This window comes from Palaemon carinicauda, chromosome 42 (genome assembly GCF_036898095.1).
Source record: "Palaemon carinicauda isolate YSFRI2023 chromosome 42, ASM3689809v2, whole genome shotgun sequence".
Taxonomy (NCBI): Eukaryota; Metazoa; Arthropoda; class Malacostraca; order Decapoda; family Palaemonidae; genus Palaemon; species Palaemon carinicauda.
This window is the reverse complement of record NC_090766.1, coordinates 57,435,585-57,463,084: the sequence shown is the minus strand read 5'-3', so window position 1 is coordinate 57,463,084 and position 27,500 is coordinate 57,435,585. Positions and strand designations below refer to the sequence as shown.

The 27,500-nt window shown below is 33.4% G+C and overlaps 1 protein-coding gene across 1 annotated transcript in view; it reads right to left on the bottom strand.

The window, feature by feature from the left end:
* The window catches only part of LOC137633239 (uncharacterized), a 59,442-nt gene that overhangs the window by 19,249 nt on the left and 12,693 nt on the right, over window positions 1-27,500 (bottom strand). The window contains exons 2-5 of the mRNA XM_068365435.1: window positions 17,312-17,401; window positions 5,834-5,903; window positions 5,564-5,653; window positions 3,698-3,721 (exon numbers count right to left, since the gene is read on the bottom strand). Coding sequence (XP_068221536.1) covers window positions 3,698-3,721; window positions 5,564-5,653; window positions 5,834-5,903; window positions 17,312-17,401 — 274 coding nt within the window. The remainder of the gene's footprint in view (window positions 1-3,697; window positions 3,722-5,563; window positions 5,654-5,833; window positions 5,904-17,311; window positions 17,402-27,500) is intronic.

The window sequence follows — 27,500 nt, the reverse complement described above, 5'->3', positions numbered from 1 at the left end:
TCTCCAAAATTATTAAGATCTGTAAATAAGTGACAAGTTTTGAACAAACTCATATACAAACATCACATACTTAATCCTTTGCATAAATATGCTTATCAAACTTACCATGGAAACAAAGCAACTCCCTAAAACAAATACGAAGCGTCCATACTTTCTAAAACAGAAAAAACTCTGAGGGGAAAACTTAAACCAATGTCACTCTAATCTCAACAACCCCATACCACATTTCCAAAGCCTCCCCCTTTTCTTCTGCATATTTAAATACCACTTACAGTAAGAACAAGAAAAAATGCTAAGAGAGCAAAGTGATTCTAATTAACCACCGAGAGCGATCAATCCAATCGGATATTTGTCGATCACCGTACTTGCTGTAGATTTTAAATTATATCTAAAGATTTAAAACATTGCATTAAATTTTGTACATTATAAAACTTAAAAAATATTAAACTGCACATTAGAAGACAGCTTATTATATATTTATCTCAAGTCTCTCCTATGGTTCATGAAACTTAATGAAATCGATCGCACCACTAAGAGAAATATCCCGAAGCTTTAGCACATTCGCGTTCGTCATTAAAGGAGCAAAAGTCAATTATCGTCTCCGTTCCCCTTCTCATTGTTTCCAGTGTCCTCCACTAAAAAGTTTTCCCCCTAATTATTTACCGAGAATAATTGATGGGGCTCATTTTCACTCTTTAATCTACATCAGACCTTCCTTGGGCCAACGCATCTCGGCATAGGCCTACACTCGAGACATTTTTTCACCTTTTACCTAAAGGAAGCTGTAAAATTAAATGTCGAAACCATCTTCTGCATAAACAAAAAGAAACAATTTAACCCAAGCAATGTTTTTTTCTTTTTTTAAATTAACATGTTCATCAACCATTTACATAGCTTTCTAATTACCAAGTGGGAAGGGGCAAGTCTAATATACTCGTGCTTAAAACATCAGTTATTACCAAATTAAAATTACAGCTTCGCTCAATTTATTTTCCTACAAGGCTTACCTTCTCTTTCAACGCTGTATAAAGACTATCTGATAACAATAACACTGTCATCAGAAAGTTTCTCAAAGTAATCAGCACGATTTTACACTTTTTATAAAGATTAGTACGAAGAACACAATATTGAGTTTCTTTTTTCCCATTGCAATTTTAACTCTTATCCCATATATATTTTATAGGAGGTCTAAAACAATAAAGTATAGAAATTGACTGAACACATGTCTAGATCTGATTAGTTAGAATGCGGTCTCTACTGAAATTTCTATATAAAAATTTCATAAAATTGACTTTAATAAAATTAATATAAAGGAAATTAAAAGACTATATTTATAAAAAGAAAAAAATAACAAATCCTGTATTCTATCCTAAACTGAGCATCAAATTACTATGGTGATCAGTTTATGTTGCAAGACAAAAATTGCGATGCTAAAAAATTGAGTTAACTCAGCTTCGACTCTAAAGGTTATAAGCGTAAAATGATTAATCATATGACCAATCTCTTCCACATCCAATTTCAATATTGCTCTGCTCAAAATACCAGCAAAGAACTGGCAATACTGAGTAAACTGCAAAATCTTGTTCGCAAATTATTTCTTCCAATGAATCAGCAAACGCAGAAAAACAGTTTCATTGGAAAAAAAGGGCGGTTATATAAGACTTAAATTCAGTCTTCCCACAAAAAAAAAAAAAAAAAACTTGCATAACATTTTTACAAATAGAAAAAAAAAAAAAATTTATAGGTTGAATGGATCTTACAGAATTACGGCCATTTGGTCGGTCGCTGGGGCCGGGGATATCATTTCGGCCTTAAATGAAAGACGAGGAATATTCAGATATGCTTTCTTCATCAAAGCTGTACAAAATTTACTAAAGTATTGGTCGAGAAGCGATTTGAATTTTTTTTTCTACTAATTACCTACACTGACCACTACTGTTGGTACGTTGGCGTCAATCATTTACTTGAGTAATGGACGAATTACTATTCTCGCGAAGCACGCTAATTTAACGATTGTTATTTCCTACAGCATAATCTTCATAAACATACCAGTTCCTAACACTAGTAGTGTTACAAGCTGTGTTCAGTTCAATGGTAAAAAAAAATGCTTTTCAATTATCAACTCGATGATGTTCCAAAGTCTTTTCCGTAACCCCAGACTTTAGATAAACATAACAGGAATTAGTGAACATTTATAAAACAACTTCAATAACAATTTGTACTACATTACTTCATTTTTTTCTTACTCTAGAGATTTTTGGGTTAAATAATCAACTACAATATTCCTTTTGTATAGATATTTAATTTATCGAGTAGGAAAGAATTAAAAAGTCAGAAGAGGAGTCAATCCCGAATGAGCAGAGCCCAGCACCCTCCGTCCTTCTCAATATGCATGAGCTAATTACCCACTTTGAAAAGTTTCTAATGGTTTCGTGTTGGAGACAATTTTTCCACTAGTTAGCGATAGATAATGGAGGGTCTTTTAGGGAATGGGGAGCTGTAAGGGAAGTAGGTGTAAGGAAAGGTGCTGGACGATCTAGGTTATTTTAATGAAGAAACTAGGATTTTCAACTTCACGATAAATGTATGGTGTGGTTAGGGCGTCAGAGTAACTTGTAGTAAAATACATATACATATGTATATGTGTGTGTGTATATATATATATATATATATATATATATATATATATATATATATATATATATATATATATATATATATATATATATATATATTTCCGTAACTTTAATCATTCCCAACCGTTTGCACCACTTAAGCCATAACCATAAAAATATCAGATAACGAAGTACACAACTAAAAAGTTTTTGATTACCATTAATCAAGCTTCAAGGGCCACATTGCTTACCTGAGCAATCTCATTGCCCTTCAAAATAGACTAATCAGGATTTCCTGGTATTAGGTTTTAATTAGTTTTGCATAACTTTCGGAAACTAATTTCTAATCAAGTAGTTAAATCCTTCAGCGTTTCGTGATTATCTGCCCTTGGAGAGGAACGGGGGGGGTCTATACAAAATGGACTTCTTTTACCGATGGGATTTCTTGCTACTGGAAATATTGAATATGAAATAGAGAGAGAGAGAGAGAGAGAGAGAGAGAGAGAGAGAGAGAGAGAGAGAGAGAGAGATAGAGAGATTAGTAAACCACCTGTACATGCAAGACTAAACACACATGGTACAGAAGACAGACAACCCCATTTTAAAAAAGATTTCCATAAGAACAAGGAAGAATGTTAGCAGTTAGAAGATAACCTAGACCAGTTCCGAATAGGATCTTTCAATATTACTCTTACCACTTAATTCCCATTTTTTTTTTACTTATGAGGTAATAAAAAATTCATAAGTTCCATTAAATACAAGATACCAAACTCCAGATGAAATAACCTAGTACACCAGTGTCATACTCCGTAAATGTGGTACATAAAGACCAATCTACATACACGTGTGTTGTACAGTCTCTGACCATTTAGTTACAATTTTGAATGGACATTTATATAGTAAAATATGTAGATACAAGATCCTACAATTTTATCACCAGAAAAAAAATGAAACTAATGAAAGCTTAAAAAAACAATTAAATTTCAACATGAATTAATTTTGATGATCCGATAAATTTGATAAAAATTAGATCTGATCATAATCGTCTAAGAAGATACAATAAAAAAAGAACATTAACTCACCAGAATTCCTCCTTTGTATGATTCCTGAAGAGAGAGGAAAGAAAAGTTAGATTCGGTTACAAAACTTCAATTAACATTTTTCTTCTTCATGTTAAGAATGCATTGATAGGAGTAAAGAAAATCTACGGGTCAACTCGCCTAATTTTAAGTTATTACATTACAAAAGTATTTTTAAATTGCATGTAAATTTCTTAATTACGGTAATTAAAGAATCCACATAACACTTAAGAACATAAGTAGAGAACAAAGCAGCCCCGAGTTTAAGCCAAATTATCGCCCTAGATGGTTGATAAGAACTCCACCCCTTTCGAAGCAAATTACGGGAGTGGCCAAGCGTTATCTTATTATTAACAGATCTCATCAAGATAAAAAAGTGATAACACGACGTTGTAGGTGCTGCCACCTACTTTTAAATGACAAAACGAGGCAGTGTGCACTTGTTAAGACGAAAATGCATATCTTAAGACTTGGACCCTCTTGCTCATCGAGGCACTTGAGGTTTTAATCTCTTTGATTGGTCCCAATTGCCATGACTAGGTTAATAATGCACCTCTGGGGCTTATAGACTATTTGCTTTATTTATGCGAATGGTATGTTTCTAATATTTTAATACATATTACAATGTAATGATTACAAAAAATTCAAAGTTAACCCAATCAATTTCCTAAAAGTTAACGCAGTTTTGTAAGTGTGTACATAGCTACTTTCATTCTTTCAATAATGCTCTAAATGTTTTCTTTGGGATGCAAGACCAGAAACATTTCAGTAGAAATTAAGTTTTAATGGTTGTGGAAAAAATACTATACATGTAAGACTTTGGATTAAAAAACAAACAAGTAGTAAGAACGGAACTTAAAATTAGATTTGTGACAGGTTGAGTAAAGAGTTAAACATACAAATCGCTTTGTGAAGAAGTTAGTCAAGCAATATGCAGTTTGTTTCTTTGCACTGCGATTATGCTATTAATCATAACTAGTTAAAACAGACAAGGGCACACCAGATAAGTTTTAAATTTTCTCTATCTCAAGAACACTATAATTGATAATTACAAATAAAAACTTCACTTGCAATACATAAATAAATTTACTAAATGGTAATAGAAAAAAAGGCACTAGACTGAAAGGTAATGAAGTAATCTCTCTAACATTATAATGGATGAAGTTTATGTTGACTATATATCCATAACTTTCGTTCCTTATCCTAACTCTTAATAGATCTTGAAAAGATTTTAATGTGGTTGTACAAATTGAGGTTAATGGTAAGCGTCATGGCGAGAAGGGCCAGACGGGAGAGAGAGAGAGCTGCTTTTTTCAAGTAAAGAAGTTAATACATTAAAGCATTATCCATAACTGCGATTATCTCGTTAAAATCAGCGCTTTAAAATCCTCTAAATGCAAGTTGTTTTTTTTTACACAAGTTTTCAATAAAATTATTTTAACAAGACATACTAAAAATTCATTTGTACCAATTAGTTGTAAATAAGAGGAACTAATTCACTGTAACGATATGGATCAAATAAATTTGAGAGAGAGAGAGAGAGAGAGAGAGAGAGAGAGAGAGAGAGAGAGAGAGAGACCTAATGCCTTTCTTCTTCAAATAAATTTAGATCCAAACTATGAGGTGATTTAGGAGACTTCAATTGTCTCGGGGATCTGTCATGGGACCCAAATGTGAGCGATCGAGTAAGCTTCTGGATCCTCTTCGAACCAATCCTTTTTGCTCTTTCGAAACTCTGCGTCCCTTTCTGAATACGGTTATGAAGTGTCGAAGAATAAGTCCTATTGGCTTTGAGTCTGTGGTCTACACTGTCAGGTTCACATCCGAATAGATTCAAGAGACCAAGTTCGTCCTCGGAGGCATACTTACTCTTCTGAGTGTCATGTGAAACGGTGGAGTTGATGGTGTTGTACGTCCTGGCCTTCTTTCCGGAGTAATCCCGCATGTTTAGGTCAGCACCTGAGGAAAATGGTAAAAATATCCTCTAATAAAGTTTACTTTTACTGTAAAGGATAACCTTTACACAAGATGATTTTTCCCTATACTAATAACATGAAGTTATAATAACAGAAACGCATTTACGTCACGTAATCTTATGTTATGCTCCTAAACATTCATGCACATGCTAAACTTACTTACCAAAGTGAACTAACAAGTCAAACACTTCGGTTCTGTTGTACATAGCAGCGATATGAAGAGGAGTGTATCCCTGAAAATACAAAAACAAGAATTACATAAAATATCACTTCAATACCTGCAATAATGGATTAAGAATATAAAAATCATACAGCATCTAAAGTTGCAGAGTCAAATCCATAAAATGAATAAATTATAACCGAGGATGAGCGTCTAACTGACAACTAAGGAAGAATAACACATTATGATGATATCTTGTTCAAGTTTTTCATACACATATTACTAAGTAAACATGTACAGGTGTTTGAGAGACTTCCAATTTCTGTTGAACAAGCTAAAATACTATAAGCCCAAGGGCTCCAACAGGGAAAAATAACCCAGTGAGGAAAGTAAACACGGAAATAAATAAAATAAAATAAAAGATAAATAAAAAATAAGATTAGTAACTACATCAAACCTACTATAAAAGTTTAAAAAAAACAAGTTAAGAGAAATAAGATAGAACAGCGTGCCTGAGTATACTCTCAAGCGAGAAAACTCTAATGCATGACACTGGAAGGCCACGGTACAGAGGCTATGGCACTGCCCAAGAAGGCTAGAGAATAATAATTGGATTTTGGAATATCCTTCTTGAAGAAATACCAGTATACTGACGTCTTCCTTGCTACCCATGAAGTGTGCCAGAATTAATGAAGCCAACTGTACAACTAAGCGTAAACTACGTGTGAAAAGGCTGCCAAAATTAGTATATTAAGACCTTACAAAATACCCATTTTAAAATACTGTACAATCAAGACATTAGGTAGTGTATAGAAAAAAATACTACAAACACTAAATACTTTCCACACAATCTCGATTGCTTTGAACAATTCTCTGATTAGATAGGAAGGCCGAGAAAAATCTCACGAGGTAAAACAAAGCAATTGATAATCTATCATGACAGTAAAAGAACGACATTGATAGAAGGAACAACATTCCAACAACGAAGAACAAACCGTAAACACTCCAAAGTGGAAAATACAAATTTATCGTTACCTAAACACAAAATATTTGACATACAAGAAGGGCTCATATCACCCCGGGCCAACAAAACTCAAACAGTCCATTCCTTTTTAGATCATGTTACATCCTCATACATCAACAATAGTATTGTCCGTATCACGTACATGAATAATCAAGACTACTGACAGTCAGTGAACTGGAACTCCCTTTTAAATTTGCAGCCAACGGCTTTACCATTCTAGTCCTAATGGTTACACATTTATTTCGTGCTGTAATGTCACGATTTTGGATCCACTACTAATATAACTCAGAGAGAGAGAGAGAGAGAGAGAGAGAGAGAGAGAGAGAGAGAGATTTTAGAAAAGTAGGAAGAAATTCATGGGTATATAAATCTAGAACTGTGAATCTGTATTTATCTTAAATCATTAAACAAACACTGACAAAGAATATAAAACTATTCTTATATAAAGCACCGGCTCCTCGTTGCTGGTTTAGATGTATGTGACCTTGAAAAGCTAGAGTTTATGAGGCTTAAAGAGTAACTTGGTTAACAACTAATGTGTCATACACTTTCAATAACAGTTTTCGTCAATGAGTGACTTTTATAAAAAACTAAATTATCTAAATCTAATTGTAGACTAAAATACAACTTACCCAGGAGTGAGAAAGTGCATAATATTAAAAAGTCTAAATTATACATTTGGTATAATGATACTATCACTTCTAAGTGGAATATGCCTACATATCCGATTCCCCCATTAAGAATGTTCTTCCGATAACAAAAATTGTCACTGTCACATTCAAACTTTTGTATGCAGACTTATAAGACTGACAGGCAGCAAGCTTCCAGATAACCCCTTTTAAATAAGACATAATTTTTCTGTCTCCCTCTCCATCTTGGAACTTCCGAATTTGAAATATTTCTCCAAGATACTGTAGTATTTTCCCTATAATTTATTTGGATTTATGCGGGGATTGGGAGGCCATTCAGTGTTCATTTACAACTGGGAGGGGGATAAAGGTCGCAGCTACACGACGAGGTAAAACTTGAGGTTGGACAGTTAGGGGGGAAAAAACATAAGTTGCAGGAACGAAGGTATAATAGAGCGTAAAAAAGGGCTCACAAATAGGGGAAAAAAAACCCACCTATGCTATCCATTTAATATTTTCTAAGTTAAAAATCAATTCCATATGATAAATAAACAATCACAGAACCTAATGCATTATACCGAGCAACAAAAGCAAACTCTGCAACAAACTTGGGCAACAACTTAAAGAGAAGGTTTTGGAACGGGAAATTGGTAGGGGGATGACAGAAGGGGGAAAGAGAAAGGGGTAAGGCGTCAAGGGATATGGGATAGGTGGGAAGGGGGAGAGGGAGAGGGGATTTTGCAAGACCACCGTTGGTTTATTCCCAAACAAACTTTAATATAGGATTCGGGGCGCACTTGGGGTGTTAATCTCATAAGTAGATTCAGATTAAATCAAAATATCTCTTGCAATATAGGAGCTCGAGGTGGTTAAGATTAAAATCGCTATGCTCCGACACATCGTTCTTTATCGGAACAATCCCTTTGGAAACAAAAAGACTACAAATCACTAAGGCAAATAAAAAGATGAAAAAAAAATAAAAATAAAAAAATGTTGCTAAACAGTTTTTCAAGTGTTAAAAAAATATCGCACCAAAATGGACAAACGGCGGCAACAAACACCGAGCGAGGAATAAGTCAATTATCGCGCCTCGGGCATGGCGTGGTAATTTCCACATACATATTAATATCAACAGCGAGAGGGGAAGAGTTACTCTATCAGGCGAGCGTGCACTGATGACATATTCCATCAAGCGTCGCTAGCAAATTTCGACCTTGGCAATGGAAGCCCGAAAACCCGTTACTCCAAAGTCCGCCGTCTCTTTCTGGTCTGTTGTATTGCAAATCGCCTTTGCCATAATTAAAACGGGCGGAGTAACGACCAATCAACCAGGACAAACTATGCACTCGGCAGTTAGCAACAATTGGCACGTCCTACCTGTGCTGAACACGTAATTCTTTAGTCATACCCCGAACTGTATTTTAGAGCCATGGACTTTGGTCTCCTACCCTCCCAACCCCTTCCCTTCTAGCCAATACCCCCCACCCTACCGGCACCCCTTGCCATTCACACTACAATTAAACGTGGTAACCACGCTAACGACGCTGAAGAGAGAAAGAGTGAGCCTGCGAGTTAGGGAGCGAATGCGTACCAGTAATTAAAACTGCACCACTACAATATGTTGCACAATACCCCCTAACACCCTCTCCCCCCTCTCTCTCTACACTGCCTGCCATCCGCTGCAAATGTTTCAACAACGCAAAGCCCTGGGAAATGTATGAAAAATAGACTAAAATAATTATTGAAAGATCCTTACTGCGGTAAAGATTTGTAACCCTACAAGAATGTCATACTGTAGACATAAAGATCCTATTTTTCTAATTTTTGTCTATTCCAGACATAACAAACTCTCTCTCTCTCTCTCTCTCTCTCTCTCTCTCTCTCTCTCTCTCTCTCTCTCTCTCTCTCTCTCTCTCTCTCTCTCTCTCATAGGCAAATGTGTTACCAAGAATGTACAAGATACGAATGCAGTTTCGAAAGGATTAAGGGTATATAAAATAATGAAAACCGTGCTCATAATAATGAAAGTGCTTTTACATACTTTTAATGATAATGAAAATTACACATACTTTAGCATTACGTTTTATATTTTTATAAACTATTGATAAAAAAGTTATTAGTAGAACTGAAAACTCCTGAGTGGTATATGAAATTTCATCAGTTTTCAGTTTTTGCAATAAAAATAAACTAGAATACTGTAATGTTCTATATAATTCACTTCGTCATATCTTCTGTTGGAGACCAAGGAAATCATGGGAGTCATTACAAATTAAGTTTAATTAGTAAAATCTAACCTCTACGTCAGTCACAATGATATGACGAGTCATCTGCACTTATTTTATAAGCGTATTTCTACTTTCTCATTTCTAATAAAAAATTACAAAACTTTTAAAAGTTTAGTGATTCAGCAATAACTTCTAACTGAAATTTACCATTCATTATTAAATATTTAAGGTTGTGTGGTTATTTTTGCACAAACCAAACCAAATGTGAAAATAAATAACCTAAAGAGAAAGTATTTCTAATGCAAAAATTAAATATTTTTCCTCTCAGGGTTGTGGCCGATGTGGTAACATCCCTAACTTGTGAAAGCCAGACTGGGGTAACAGAGTCCCGCTCAGACTCGTTAGCTTTTGGTCACAGCAACTTCACCATCTTTGTGAGCTAAGCTGCTAACGAGCTTATAGGTCTATCTGCTGAGTCATCAGCAGGCATTGCCTGACCCTCCTTGGTCCCATGTATGTATGTATGTATGTATGGTCAGTCTCTAAGGCATTGTCCTGTTTTTAGAATGATTTATTGTTAATTAGTTCATCATTTATTTATTTATTATTTCTTTTCCTCACTGGGTTATTTTTCCCTATTGAAGCACTTGGGCTTATAGCATCTTGCTTTTCCAACTATGGTTGTAGCTTGGCTAGTAATAGTAATAATGGGGAAATGTCACTGTCCCTTGCGTCTGCTATTCATGAGCGGCCTTTAAGCTGTAACCTAAAGCATGACAACCCTACTCATTACTCCTGAAATCTCTCTCGTCCGTCCAACCTCACTTTGTCACATTCAACAAGACCTATCTAAAAGCACGAACAAGGACTCTCCAGGACATACTAAACGTTGTCTGCTGATAACTTGGTAATTTTGCATATAAATTAATCCAGTCTGAGAACCTCCACAGGGCTGGAGGAACGAGGGGCGACGATGTATTAATTAAGTTTCCCAAATACAAAAAAAGAAAAAAAATTTGTAAAAACTCGGGCAACGGCTGCCATGTACAAATGAGAAGATATTGATCAAAGCAACCGCTAACTCCTTCCTTCGCCTTCAAGTATCAATTTGAGTACTGCAGCCGGAACAATTATGATGATGATAGAAGAGTTATAGCTAATAAAATGGGTTGATATCTTGTTCAAGTTTTTCATACACATATCACTATGTAAACATGTATAGGTGTTTGAGAGACTTCCAATTTCTATAATTATCGATAGTTCGTTAAATAGCATATCCGTTAGAAAAGTTTTAAAAAGCCAGTTTAATTCAGTGTAAATTTGTTATGCCTGTATAATGAATGAACTAGGGAGGCAACCATATCACAAATTTCTCATCATTATCTTCACCACCTCCTACGCCTATGGACGCAAAGGGCCTGTTAGATTTCGCTTGTCTCTATCTTGACCTTTTTAATTCAATACTTCTCCATTCATCATCTCCTTAAAGCATCATAGTCCTCAGCCATGGAGGCCTGGGTCTTCCAACTCTTCTAGTACCTTGTGGAGCCCATATGAACGTTTGGTGAACTAATCTATCTTGGGGATTGCGAAGAGCATGCCTATACCATCTCCATCTACCACTCGCCATGATCATTTACATATATGGTACTAGAGTAAATTAGTTTAATTTCTAATTTTGTCTTTTCATTTAATTCCCAATATCCTTCAGAGGGCTTTGTTCTATCTACTAAATCTATTGCAGATAGTTTCATTTTCATATTTTTTTTACCTGTTATTCATTCCATTATATTTTATATATTCCATTTTATTAATCTATTTAACCTAAAGTATGCTGATGACACTGTTCCTATTACCAAAAACCACTGGATTTGCTTTCTTAGTTAACAAAATGCATGAAATATCACAGGAGGTTGGGCTCAAGAAGATATATAGAAGACAGACGGATGATGAGAACGGAATATGCAATGAAAAATTAAATGCCATTAGAAGGAGAAAGGATGAACTAGGTACTCTTTCAAATATTTAGGAACTATGATCTCTAATACGGGGTCTTTAGAATTTGAGTTTAATGACAAGATTGAGAAGCAAGCCAGACAATGGCTAGGTAAAGTAAAATTTGAAAATCAAATCGCCTAAAATTACATATAAAAGTCAGGCTATATATCAGTTCAGTGAAATCGGGGTTACAGTATGGAGAGGAGTCATGGCATGACAATGAAACAATATCCAACAGATTCTGTGCATTTCAGAACAAAGCCCTCAGAAGAATATTGAGAGTTGAGCAGCAAAGTGTTAGAAATGAAACTAAGATTTTACTCTAGTGCTTATGTGGATGAAATCATGGCGAGGGGTAGATGGAGATGGTAAAGTTTAAGTTTCCAACAACAATGTTCAGGATTATAGAATAGTTTACTATCTATATAATGCACTGAAAAGTAATGAATAAAGCTCCTTCTTTCAAAACACACCTCGCGTCAATGTGGTAGCATAAATCTTTAAATATGGAGAGCAATTAATGGACCACTTATTTTAAAGAAGGCCAAACGAGACAGCAAAAGCCTCTATTAACTCCCTTAATTAACTCTTTTGTATAGGTGCACACGGGAGTTCCTGGCACACCTCGCTCGAAAGAACAACACCCTGTCAGGACCCCGAGTGTAGGTAGAGGTGGTGGAGGGGCTAACACAGGAACGCGCTGCGTATTAAAAGTGTGACTGCTTGCACTTCCTCAGTAAGGTGTACCAGCAATTCCTGTTTTCAACTGTACATTAAAAAAAAAAAAAAAAAAAAAAAAAAAAAAAAAAAAAAAAAAAAATCTACCCCTTAGTTACACATACCCATTCTGTTACAGAACACATGCAGTACATACTGCACTATGTTTATTTTATTATTTCCTGATATTTTTAAACTTTGTAAATTACATTACTGGAAAAGCAATAATAAAAATAGGGGGATATTGAAGAGATTAAAGTTTCAATAATTAATTCATACGGTACTTTAATGAACCGTTTATAAAACTTTTCTGGAAATCTCTTACTTTGTTCCGTAATCTTAAAGACGGCAAAACAAAGAAAATTATAGTTCCGATGATTAAACAAGCCATACAATAACCTATCTTCAGATATTCTATGTAACAAAAACAATGTCTTTACGAAAAGCCATACCTTGAAACATCCATACAAGCAGACAATTTTTATCATAGTAAAAATAGTTATCTAGATATCAGAAGATAAATGCCGATAGGAATAATTCTAGCTACTGTATTTCACTTAATATATCCTCTGACTGGCCAAACAGTAATACATTAGATCACTCTCTGTTCAAGCCGTATTTTTCCTTTGCCTACAGGTACACCGAATAGTCTGGCTTAGCTTATTCTCTCCACATCTCCTGTCCTCATACACCTGACAACACAAAGATAACCAAACAATTCTTCCTCGCTCAAGAGGTTAACTACTGCATTGTAATTGTTCAGTGGCTACTTTTCTCTTGGTAAGGGTAAAAGAGTTTAACTATGGGAAGCAGCTCTTAATAACCCTCTAATAAGGTTAAAACATTTGCAGTATTTTAAGCCATCAATACTTTCAATACGGGTTATAAATTTTTGTGGCAATTTATTTTTACTGTATATGGATTAACGGGGTAAAAACGTAGGCTTAAAATGCCTTTGTTTAAAGTAAAATAAATGACTTCAGATGGGTTCTGAAAATCCCTTATGGCAACAACCAAAAATTAATTTGCGGTAGCAATATAAAAAAATATAAAGTTAATTTATTTAAGAATTTAGATAAAACCAATTTCTTAAATTGAAAAAAAAAATTCTTAAAAGATTTTGTTTCACAGTAGAAAATGAATCTTACAATATGTTGACAAATATTTTGAGAAAAACGCAAATTATAGTAAAAATGCAAAAATGTAAAAAAAAAAAAATGCAGCTTATAAACTTTTTAACTTTTGTTTAAATAAAAAAATAAAGGGAGAAAATTGATTTAAGAATATGTCATATAAAGACCTATCATAATTTAAGTTCATAATATGAAATCCACAAAACACTTAATAATAAGTCAGAAGTCATGGTTTTCTATAACTAATTTGCAGAGGATATCTACGCAAGCCTCGTTCTTTAAATGATAGTTTCATTTAATATAGTTACACTTATCTACCTATTCAATGTTTAAAGGATTTTTTTTTATTAAGCTATGAAAGCACTACACTTAAAATTAACCGTAAGCAAATGCAAAAATCCAGGAATAAATTCTGCCAGGCATTTACAGTTTTAAAAACGGATATAATGACAAAGGACTGATATTACGGTCGTTATAAGATGTTAAAGTAGATTTGAAAAAAAAGCCCTCAGAAGGATATAGGGAGTTTAATGGCAGGACATGGTTAAAAATGAAACTATAAGAGATAACTCGATTGCCATAAGTGGATGAGATCATGATGAGGGGTAGATTGAGATTGTTTGGGCATACTCTCGCACTCCAAGAGAGATTGGTTCACCAAACGTTCAGCTGGGCTCCACAAGGCACTAGAAGAGTTGGTAGACCCAGGCCTACTTGGCTGAGTATTATGAAGAGCGAAGTAAGAGATGATGAATGGAGAAGTATTGAATTAAAAGCTCAAAATAGAGATGACAGCCGAAATCTAACAAGAGGCCCTTTGTGTCAACAGATGTAGGAGATGATGATGATGATTATTATATTTTACTGAAATACGGCTGAGAACTATGTTTTACAGAGAATTTCAGATTAAAATTGCGGTTTTTTAAAGTGTATCTTACTATCATCGTAACAACTAAAAAGCATGAACGCACTTGAAAAGGGGGTTGTAGAATACTTACTCCATTCTGTTGGTGTTCACGTCGTTATGACGAACAGAAATATACAGCAGCATAGGGTCAGCAATGCAGGTAATTGTGGGCGTGCAATGTATGTGACATTAAGAATCATGCAGGCATCATCAGATTCAACATGAAAAAAGAGAATACAAATTAAGTAATGTTTATATCAAATTCATTTCACTAAAAAGGATTTTGTTCGTTGGAATTTTATACATTCGCAATGCATTTTACCTTAATCATTACAAACTGTACCTAGTCTTAGAATTTACAATATATACAATATTCACAATAAATATAATTCCGTAACTTTCAATAAAGATTACGTATTCAAGTTTCAGAATTCAACTAAACAACAATATAGAAGGTTTGTATCAACATTTTATAAGTTTCATGAATGTATTTTCCATTCACGAATTATTAAATTATTATTAAATAGAACAAAGATATGAAAATCACTTAAATCTGTTTGTACATGTGTTAATCTATTTCTGTACACAATCACTAATGTTTACCAACATTTACAGCGTGAAACCAAGTATGGAAAAAAATGTGTAAATCTACTATTCCCATAATTATTATCAGATTATTTGTAGCAAAAACCATAAGAGAAAAATGTTGAAGTTTATCAGATTATATGTAGCAAAAACCCTAAGAGTAAAATGTTGAGTTTATCAGCTTAATTCTAAACTAACATACATAAAGGAAATTTATCTATCAATACAGCAGCCAATTTTATACTACTGTTACAGTAGCATGCATATCTAAACTATTCCAAGGATATTTTTTACCTACAGGAAGTCTGATTAATAAATGGAGATTACGAAAAAGATTGGGTTATTCAACACTAGGACTACAGCATGCACACCATTTTTCCTCTTCACTGATGACCCTGAAATTACTTATCAATGCACTCTCCAAATACCCTGTTTCCTTTTGCGCTGGTGTCATGATTTCAGGTCACATCGGGGAAAAAATCCGATAATCTTTGCTACTGCCTAATTGGGCAACCCAAGAGACGTCAACAAGTACTTTAGTAGTAACTGAAGTAGTTTGGTAGGGAGCGATGTGGTTCCAAATTCTGTCTACGTTTTTCGCAGTCAAGGACATTTTGACACTTGTCACTACCAACCAGTCTAAAACTATTTTCCGCGGGTTCTGACTACATACAAACTTGACCTTCCCCATTAATGTGATGCCCATGTATTAATGGAGACAAAAAATGATCAAAGATGTTGAAAATTTCATAGTTTTCAACATTTTCAATTATGTCCTTCCTGACTGCAGGTAACTTAGGGACTTTCTAACCACGGTTTAAACCTTCAAGTAATTACCTTAGTTTCAGGTAATTTGCATGGTTTCAAGGTAGGTTTCAAGGTAGTTTTTAAGGTAATGATATTTGTAAGAATTTCGGGTTTACTAGCTTCAAATTTAAGGAAGTTTTAAGGTAATCTAGGGTAAAAAGCAGCATCATCTAAGGTAATGGCTACATGTTCAAGTTTAAACCCTGCTTTCTACTGTCTTAATAACAAACGGTGAGAACAGAGCCCTGAAAACACATTCCTGAACACAGGTCTTGCAGTATCAGTTGTGCTTTCCTTCAAGCATACATTCTCCCATTCACTTGTCAAAAAAAATCTACCCTTATCTATTTAATATCCTTTGGGTATGAGAATTAATCAAATTAGTAAAAAATTTTAACACTTAGACAAATTACTTCATAGCCAAACGGTAATTTGCATTGAGCAAGAGCAGCGTTTACTCTAATGCATCTCTCTATTGTACAATACCATTGTTAATTACTATTGTAACATTCTTCTTCTTTAGATTGACCGGAGCTTCTCTCCGGACAGGGGCTTTTTGACGATGCGTCTAGCCCCTAGGTGGTTAAATAGTTACAGAGTTCGGCTTTGACTTCCAAAATCTACTGAACTAATATATCGTAACAAAAAGCAATTCTATAAATGACGTCTCAAACGGTTTCCAACATATTAAAGAAAAGTTTAAGCAGTTAGAACTGAAAAACAGATAGCAAATGACAACCGTTAAATATAGGATTAGTTCTAACTATAACCGTTAACAGCGTTCCAAAGTGAAGTCATTGATATACACACACACTATGAATGAAAATAAAAGTTCAGGAACAATATGGCTCCTTCCTTCAAGCGAGTGAACAATTCTAATAGTTATATAAACATGAGGCATTGAAACTAAAGAGCTGGGCCGCACACTTAATTATTTCACTGTTGACTTAACTCTTGAACTTGCCAGTCCATTGTTAAATAAGATTAGAGGTTAAGGAGACTATACTACAAAAATAAAATTATCATTCACTTCCACACTAGCAAACTACGCTACTCTATCGAATCATTCGACACTTACACGAATATATCGTCCACCAAACTAAAATACATACAATTCACACCACATCCCTCTATTAAACTTTCTACTAGCACTGCTGAACCAGAACTGGTTTAAAATATAATTATACAAAATACTAACACATACCTCGACTGGGGATTCTAAATAGCTTTCAAATATGCGGCCCTAAGATTGTATAACATCTCTCATTTGACATTAAAAGGAATAATAATTTGAAGTAAAGTAGCAGTCTTAATTTACAGGTAGTGAATTCGAACAATAACACTGACTATGCTGTAGCATTCTCTTAATACTTTAATAATGTGTATGACAAAAATGTCTCTTTGGTCCTGCAGCGCACAAAGGCTTTCCTTGTATGAATAGGAAGAAAATACAAACCGATCGAGCATTAATTTCAACGTGATGAGTTTGGGCCAGGAACTTCACAACCTCGTGGCGTCCATGTTTCGCTGCCCAGTGTAGAGCAGTCTGCAAAGAAAAAAAAAACATGGTCTTTAGGTACGCATAGAAAGTGAACTATAAAAAAATATATTTGTTTTTAAGATTTGTGGCAAGACACAAACTATATATTTTCATATCCAAAATAATGTGGTCAGAAAATGAAACTTATGTAAATTAACATGGATGGGATAACATTACAAATGAAATATTTGAAGTTCCATAACGGTAAATTCGCTAAAACGTTGTCAAAGGAAAAAATCTCATTTCCAAATGATCACACATTCGTAGAAAAATGAAAATGGTAAAACACCATTCAATGTCTTAAATTTTAGGAAGCCTCCGAAGTTATCCCTCAAAAAGCAGGATTGCTCATTTTCTGTTAAAACATTCAAGGCTTAACCGCGATTAGACTTTTTGAAAGGGTAACCAAATTATAAAGTTTACTTCTGTAACCATCAAAGATAAGACAATTAAACACTAAGGAAATTTAAAGGTTTCGTGCTTGGTGAAAAGAAATCAAACTTATAACATTCTAAACTTATATTATGTAAATTTTATAACTGAAGAAATTTATGTAAAGAATTCACCCTTTATTCAATACTGGACCCATCAATTGTTTTCGAGGAATCCTGTATCATACATACATACATATAAATGAATATATATACAAATATTTACACCTATATATCTTGTAATAGCTCCATATACTCTTGTACCCAAGCATTATAAAGTGTTTCGTCTAATCAAAACTTAGATTAATTTAAAAATTCCTTTATTAATTTCCTTTGGATTCCCATATTAATAAATGTAAATATTTCTGATCGAACCTAGGTTAAGACATTCAAAATTATTCCTCCGAGCAGTATTCAAACCTGAACAAGACAGGAATCATATTTTCCAAGAGATTAAGCAATCTCCTTATAGGAAACAAGGAGGTCCTTATTAAACCTCCTTGATAAGAAAGAGTATTAGTGCGGAACATCCTAAGGAAGATAAGAGAGGGCGTGGCTCAAAATACAAGACCAGACATCTCTACCATTAATCCTCTTTGCAGAGTTCTCCTTTTTTTCTGAACGCAGTGTCCTATATCTGTCACATCAGTCCGCCTGGATAGGGATAACAAAATAAATCTGCTATGAGAGGTCCCCTAACTACAAGTAACAAAGTTCAGTTCTTTACAATTGGATAAAAATGGGAAATATTGAAAGAATTATGACTGCTAACTTTCCGCAGTTAAAATACAAATATTTGTAAATATTTATGCAAGGGCTAAAATAACATACTTTGATTTTTTATCAGGTTTATATAAAATGTTCAATAATGAAATTTCAAAGTAATATTTTGTTATTAGCACCCACTTTTTGGTAAAGGCAGTTCCCAGCTAATAATGTATGTGAAGAGAATAAAATACAAAGCTTATACCTTAAACTACTGTAGTTCCTGCTGAAACTTGAGCTAATTCATCTCTACAGGCTAAGCTAAGAACCTCCAGGATCAGCGATGGAGAAACAACAGTTGCCTTATTCGCCTGGTTAAAAGAAACTAACAAGATAAGGCCAGAAAATGCTCAAACAAGCATAAATGGGCCCTTGCCGATTTTTTTTTTTTTTTTTATTTACTGAATATATAGTCGAGAGTGGCGTTCCCCTGCTGTATGGGACCGGAAAAGCAGCCATCAAAGTAAGTCTAGATGAAAACTAGAATAAGACATTCACTTGTAACGATTACCATTTACTTTAATCTGCTAGTTAGCCAATATATTGGGTACTCGTGGTAATTCTTAACTTTTAACTTCTAATTTGTTAAATGAATTTTTAAAATAAAAAATCATTTTCGAACACTAACCTGTATAACTTAATTCATCTGGCCGATCACACAGCTACGATCGGCCGAATGAATCAAGTTATACATGATAAGTGTGAGAAATAAATTTTAGTCAAAGATATAATTAGAAGCCAGAGGAGATTATCACATTTATATATGATATAGTGACTATAATTTATTGTCAATACTTGCGTGCCTGAAGTAGATTGATAATCATGATACTGGAAAATACGCGGTAAAAATATAGTATAAGTATGCAATAACCGAATGTTAACGATAGTTTATTTAATGTAATAACAGCATGTTATCGGTGGTTTATAGGTTTATTAAGAAAGTAATAGCCTATTATTAGTTTATTATGATTGATTGAAAGTTTTCTGGCATCCTTACATCTAAGGTCATCGACGCCGGGTTTATTATGAAATCCTAAATATTATTGAAACTAAACATCACAACAAAGTTCCTAAAATTTTCTGCACACTACTAGCCAAGGCCCTTTAAATACATTCTTATTTAAATGACCTTGTTCTTGGGATCACTAATATACATTCAGCAGATATATGTCTACACAGGTATAACAATACCAAAACAATTACCGGTATATAACCAATATAAATCCACATAAAAAAAAAAAAAAACACACACACAAAATTAGGATATACTATTCCATCATTTATTCCATGCCAACAGCAGCTTTATCATCGGCTAGATAAAAGGCACCAGCCACCTGTTAAGATACTAATGCTAGAGAATATCAAACTTGCACGCACACAATATACATAAACACGCACAAACAAGCGCATATTCACAACATAAAAAGGCCACTCTTATTCAATATACATAAGCATATACACAAGTGCGAGTGTTGTTAGGTACGATAGAAGCGCAGTCCTGACATTTAACTTTTGAGAGCGGTGTCTTTTTCATATGGCAATTACTCTAGTCTCCCTTTCCGACTCCATAAAGGCTAAACGCGAGGAACTGTTTAGAGATCTAGGTATTTCAGAAATAGTTAAATCTTACTTTCTACATTGTAGTAATCTTTACTTACTGAATTAGCATCAAGTCTTGTTTTAAATATTCATCCGAGAGACTAATATTAGTATATGCAAATGATCAAATTTATAATCCACATAGGGGAAACCAATATTAAATTATATGTTTATATAAATATGTATATATTAAATTGAACGAGTAAACTACATTTTCAAGCAAAAAAAAAATCTTTTTAAAAGTATGTTATCACTGGGAAAACCAATATTAAAGTATATATGCCTATATCATAAATATGTATATGTAAGAATGAACGTGTAAACAATGTATTTTCTTAAGAGTAAAAAAATCTTGCTTTTTATTAAAGTATTGTGTTTATATAAATATGTATTGCGTAAAAATTAACGTATAAAAATTTCTTATGCGTAGAAAAAAATTACTTTTTAATCACTGCTAATTTACCTTTGTATTTTTCCCCGAAAATAAATTCTTACTTTTACATCACTGCTAATTTACCTTTGTACTTTTCCCCCATTATTACGTCTTATTAAGAAACAGTAAAATTTTTGGATGTGAGAAAGATGAAGGCTGCTCAACACTATAGTGATTAATAGCAAGTGGTGAATTGCAAAACCACTCCATCAACCATTACCGCGGGTGAGAAGTATGCGTAAAGCGAAACTTCATTTCTATGGGATCGCATAGTTGTTACCGTCAAAGGCAACGACCATCGCTATCACTCACTCAATATCCAAAATGGAGAGAGAGAGAGAGAGAGAGAGAGAGAGAGAGAGAGAGAGAGAGAGAGAAACTACTGCTTTAGAGCTTTGACAGTTTGCTAAATTTTTTTTTTAGGAAAACTGCCCGTTTAAGCAATACTTGACTAAACTGTTTCCAGACCTTGAGGTAAATGAGGCAAAACTAGTAAAAAATGAAAAATTAAAACTAAAAAATTAAATTAAAATGTTTGAAAAATAAAATAGTTTTTACAATGCAGTTAGAGAAACTAAATAAAAAAAATGGCCCAATACTTAAAAGTGTGGACTCCCAAGATTCAACACGCTTTAGCATTGACCCCTTTTTAAAACTTCCTAAGCTCTTTGGACTTTCAAATAGCGTCTTTTCATTCAGCGTTATCCCCAGCATCTCCACTTCATTCCAAGTGTTCGTCCCATGTTCTCCCTATCACTTAACACACCCTCGACACCTGACGACATTTACTTTAACCGCAACCATATCTTTCTTTCGAATCGGAGACTTGAAAATGAAAATCTCAATATAAAAGGGTTAATAGTTTTTTTTTCTGAATTTAACACCTGTCTAACATTCAGCTCAAGATTCTAAATTCTAAATAATTCTGATTCTATGTGGCATTTGTTAAGCAATGTGTGTGTGTGTGTGGGGGGGGGAGGCGTGTTAAGTCTTGCGTTTAATGACTATCACCTTCATCCTACAAATATTTTATGGCATTTTAAAGATTACTAAATATTGTTTATCAGGCCTTGGAAATTAAGAGGAGAAATAATCTGACAGGGGGAAAAGCAGAGTATTTCATTTTCTCCCTGCAATCTTCAAAACCTCCCAACTAGAAAGGGGGGGGGGTTGTTAGAGGTCTACTTGTACCAACCTCTGAGAAATACCAATACCTTTTCTCAGCTTCTTTCCCTTCTACAAATTCCCATCAAAGGCATAAATCTCTCTCTCTCTCTCTCTCTCTCTCTCTCTCTCTCTCTCTCTCTCTCTAGGCCGAAACAAACTGTTGGTAACCTTCACAAAATAAGTCACCGCTGGTTCGCAATTATGTCACGCAAAATTATAATAAGAATAGAGCCGCATCTACATTACAAATGGGACAGCCTTATGCCCACGCACCAGACCCTCCGCTGGCTGAAGCCGATATAGTAATATAGTAATTACTGTAACAGTATGGAAGGTGAAAAATGGCTTGACAAGGCGAGAATAATCAGATGGTTTTCGAATACAATGGGCAAAGGTGAGGTAATAAGCTATCCTTAGCGAAAAAGACGTAACCCGCTTCTCGACGAGACTGAAATAACACGACCTTATTTCACCTATAAAAAGGGTCCATAATCGCTCTTGCTCGAATAGTTCACCACGTCACTCCGGAGTAAAACAAACATGGAGTCAGTGATAAAAACAACGAAGATCACTCAGTCCTGAGAGGGAAAATTTATCTCCCGAAGTCAGCTCGAGAACGCTTCAAGAATATTTGAAACTACGAAGGAATGAAGTTTGAAACTACGAAGGAATGAAGAGGCTGAACCCCATGACAATATGTACATTTATTATAAATAAAGTACATCGAGCAACTTCATCAAAACGTAAAAATTATAATTTTAAAAAATACGGGTTATGACTTATGACAATTATATCAGACTATTATATGCCATTACTGAGCAGTTTCTAAATAGCCGGAACAATAAAAAAAAAAAGATACTACCTACACCAAGTTACATAAAAATGTACTTACTGCCTAAATCATTTATAACTATAGTCTTTCTACTATATCAAACATCTGTGGTTTTTTCCAAATTACCAAAGATAATGGTCACCCTAGTCAGAACATTACACTTGGGACTTACTAAACTCTGTATGTAGTAAGTAATGTCTAAATTATGTATGTAGGAAGTAATGTCAAGTGTTAATGAATGATAAACCTTTGATTTATAATTACAAGCTAAACAATACAATAGGTGGTCCTATCAATAAGAAAATTCCGCGATCAGCCTATACAGTAAGATGTTTCAATTCTCTACGTCGACACCAATAATTCGTTATGGCGGTAAAACCACACCGCTTTCATTACACTGAAATGACGGTCCAAGAGTCAGAATATAAAGTAAAACTTGTAATACAGTACTAAGAGACATAGAAAGCAATCAAATCCCCTTCATGAGGTAAGAGATTAAGAGTAAGATAATAATAGCAGATGAGCACAAGCGGTGAAGTTCGAAACTCAGCTTTACAACTTGGCTGTAAAATTCCGCGACAACTTAGTTCTGCTTAATGAAGCAACAATGTAGAGACCAGAGTAAAACTGAAGACGAAACAAGACCAAAGTTCGAGGCAATAATTCCAAGGACACTTTCGGTAGTTTTCAGCAGTTGTTAACGGTTATAAATCTCTGGTGACTGTACGTTAATACATACTACCACATTTATTTAAGGGACGGAAAATCCACAGAGATACTGTTCACTTAAGCCATGGATATCTATCAGATAGGTTGTGGACCTAAGTGGTCGCAGTAGTGAGAAGAACTAGGCAAGTGTGGTAGAACATCTTCGAAAACTACCTGTTATTGAAGAGCAGCTTCATCTAGTAAAAAATCCTTGAAATGAGAAACTTTGGGAGAAAATAGATCAAAAGTATGAAGATAAACACTAACTATAAATAAAATAGGATTTAAAAAGTGTTAAAAAAAATATTAGAGTCTATATTTCTTATTTTAAAACATTTACATGGTAAAAATTGAAATTGTAAATACAGTATACCCATGTTAAATAAATAATTCATGTAAATATATTATGATGTTCATAAATATATTATAAATTGTAATTTTAAATGTATTTCCTAATAGAAGATAAAAGGGATCACGTGCGAATATATGTAAGGAATCAAGATATTTAAGTAAGTTTCAAAACTCATACCATTTAAATTAGTAAACCGGTTAATTTTTTTTTTTTCATTTAAAACTATTCCCAGTATCGAATTGAAAATAAAGACCCTTAAGATGTCGTAGAAATTAATAAACATATGAAAAACTATTTTTATTCCTAAACTATTCCTATTATCCAATTGATAAAAAAGATTAGAGCAAGATTTATGCAGAGTTTTATACTCTCGTCGACTCAACTCTAATCAGAGATAAAATAATCTCTCAATATCCTGTTATTAAGAACATATTCCATAAATTGCACAGCAATAACAAATTCATAATTTTTATCAATCTCATTGATGATAAACTTGCACCTGCCAGAATACAGCTCGAGTACAAACAGTTTCGTCTGGCATATTAACCAACGCACTAAAATATTTCGAGTCATAAAACTATTAACTTTTATATCTACATATTTTTGTAACATTTACATTTAGAATATAATTATTTCTCGTTAACTTTTTTATATCTACATATTTCCATAACATTTACATCTAGAATCTAATTATTTCTCGTTAACTTTTTCATATCTTTTACAAACTTTTGTAACATTTCCATCTAGAATATAATTTTTTTCTCGTTAACTTTTTTTTATATCTACATATGTTTTAACGTTTACATCTAGAATATAATTATTTCTCGTTAACTTTTTTTATATCTACATATTTTTGTAACATACATCTAAAATATAATTATTTCTCGTTAACTTTTTTTATATCTACATATTTTTGTAACATTTACATCTAGAATATAATTATTTCTCGTTAACTTTTTTTATATCTACATATTTTTGTAACATTTACATCTAGAATATAATTATTTCTCGTTAAATTTTTTATATCTACATTTGTAACATTTACATCTAGAATATAATAATTTCTCGTTTAACGTTTTTATATCTACATACTTTTGTAACATTTACATCAAGAATATAATTAATTCTCGTTAACTTTATTTATATCTACATATTTTTTAACATTTACATCTAGAATATAGTTCGAAAGAACAAACAAGAAAAAAAAATAGACCAAAGTAACGAGCTTATAAAGTTAAAAACCCTTCAAGTACATAAATATTCCAAGTGGGCAGAATAACATTTTAACAACTAATTTGCCATCATTCAACCTCTCGTCGAGTGATAACCCCTTCGTATACAATAACTGTCACGGGGAAAATACATCCTTTAACAATAACGCATCGTAAACCTCTCCCCAATCTTCGATGATGACCATATTCACCCGTATCGACTATAAATCTCATCACCTTAGCAAATCGCCCGTCAAGACAAGTCATCAATGGCCCCACATTCCCCCCGAGATATAATGCATGATCTAAGTCCTAACGACCTCTTTGCATCTAAACACTTAAAAATACAACCGAAGTTAGTGGAGCTTAAGCCATGGCGCCGACGATGCGGACGAGCGGTCATGAAACGCGGGAACATCTTTTGGGCAGGGAAGCGGACACATAAAAATAAATATGAGCGGGGGTCAGAGCCTAGCTAGAACACCACAAGACACGAGTTTATGTGGGTTTATGTAGGTTTATGTGGTCTCTCTCATGCTCGCATTTCTCATAATTAGTCGCAACACAGCCTCAGAAAAGATAGGAAGAAGAGTGTGAGAGCGAAAGGAGGAGATTTGCTTTGCCCCATTGAGAGAGAGAGAGAGAGAGAGAGAGAGAGAGAGAGATTCCTTGTATTACTGTTTAATATACTGTATATTAACTGCAAGGTGAAGGCCGCTTAACAGCAATGGAAGACACCAAAGATGACATGCATGCAAGGAAGAAATTGGGAAGTAAAAATGAAACTTAAAATTCCAAATTAAAACTAAATTAAATAGACCATTAAAGGAAAATTTCTTGAACTCAAAATAAACAATAAATTAAGAAACCTATCAAATTTGCATCTAGCCAATACAATAGAATTCTCTTGCTGGTGGGTACACTCCGGCACACTATTCCATCTTTCTTCTCTTCTTCTTGTTTTATTAAAATTCTTATAGTTTATATAGGAGATATTTATTTTAATGATGTTGCTCTTCATAAAATAATTTATTTTTCCTCGTTTCCTTTCCTCACTGGCCATTTTCCCTGTTGGGGCCACTGGGCTTATTGAGCATCCTGCTTTTCCAACAAGGTTATAGCTTAACAAGTAATAAATAGTAATATAATAAATAATAATGATAATAATAATAACACATTCTTGAAGTACACACCGTGGGGAAACTAATGTTAATACTTAATCTCCTGAAGAAAAGCAATTACATATACCCCATCAGTGTTTAGGGGCTCATTATGCCGTGCATATTGCTTTAGATTTGGTATATTATGCGAAACTAAAGTCCAAACCAGAAGAGCTTATAATAATTATCTATGATTAACCTACTGACCAGGCATCATCTAGACCGTTGCCACTTTTAATAGGTACTTCGTATTTTTGTTTTCATAGGTAACTTTGTTAAAACTATTGGCAAATCATGATAAAAATTTATCGGCAAATTACAATAAAAACCAGTTAAATTATTGGCAAATTAAGACAAAAACCTGTTAAAATTATTGGCAAAATAAGACAAAACCTGTTAAAATTAATGGCAAGTTAAGATAAAAACCTGTTAAAATTAATGGCAAGTTAAGATAAAAACCTGTTAAAATTATTAGCAAATTAAGATAAAAAAACCTGTTAAAATTATTGGCAAATTAAGATAAAAACCTGTTAAAATTATTGGCAAATTAAGATAAAAACCTGTTAAAATTATTAGCAAATTAAGATAAAAAAACCTGTTAAAATTATTGGCAAATTAAGATAAAAAACCTGTTAAAATTATTGGCAAATTGAGATAAACACCTGTTAAAATTAATGGCAAATTAAGATAAACACCTGTTAAAATTAATGGCAAATTAAGATAAACACCTGTTAAAATTATTGGCAAATTAAGATAAAAACCTGTTAAAATTATTGGCAAGATAAAAACCTGTTAAAATTATTGGCAAGATAAAAACCTGTTAAAATTATTGGCAAATTAAGATAAAAACCTGTTAAAATTATTGGCAAATTAAGATAAAAACCTGTTAAAATTATTGGCAAATTAAGATAAAAACCTGTTAAAATTATTGGCAAATTGAGATAAAAACCTGTTAAAATTATTGGCAAATTGAGATAAAAACCTGTTAAAATTATTGGCAAATTGAGATAAAAACCTGTTAAAATTATTGGCAAATTGAGATAAAAACCTGTTAAAATTATTGGCAAATTGAGATAAAAACCTGTTAAAATTATTGGCAAATTGAGATAAAAACCTGTTAAAATTATTGGCAAATTGAGATAAAAACCTGTTAAAATTATTGGCAAATTGAGATAAAAACCTGTTAAAATTATTGGCAAATTGAGATAAAAACCTGTTAAAATTATTGGCAAATTAAGATAAAAACCTGTTAAAATTATTGGCAAATTAAGATAAAAAAACCTGTTAAAATTATTGGCAAAATAAGATAAACACCTGCTAAAATTATTGGCAAAATAAGATAAACCTGATAAAATTATTGGCGAATTAAGATATAAAATTTATAAAATCATTGGCAAATCAAGATAAAAACTGTTAAATCTAATGGCAATATAAGATAAACCTGATC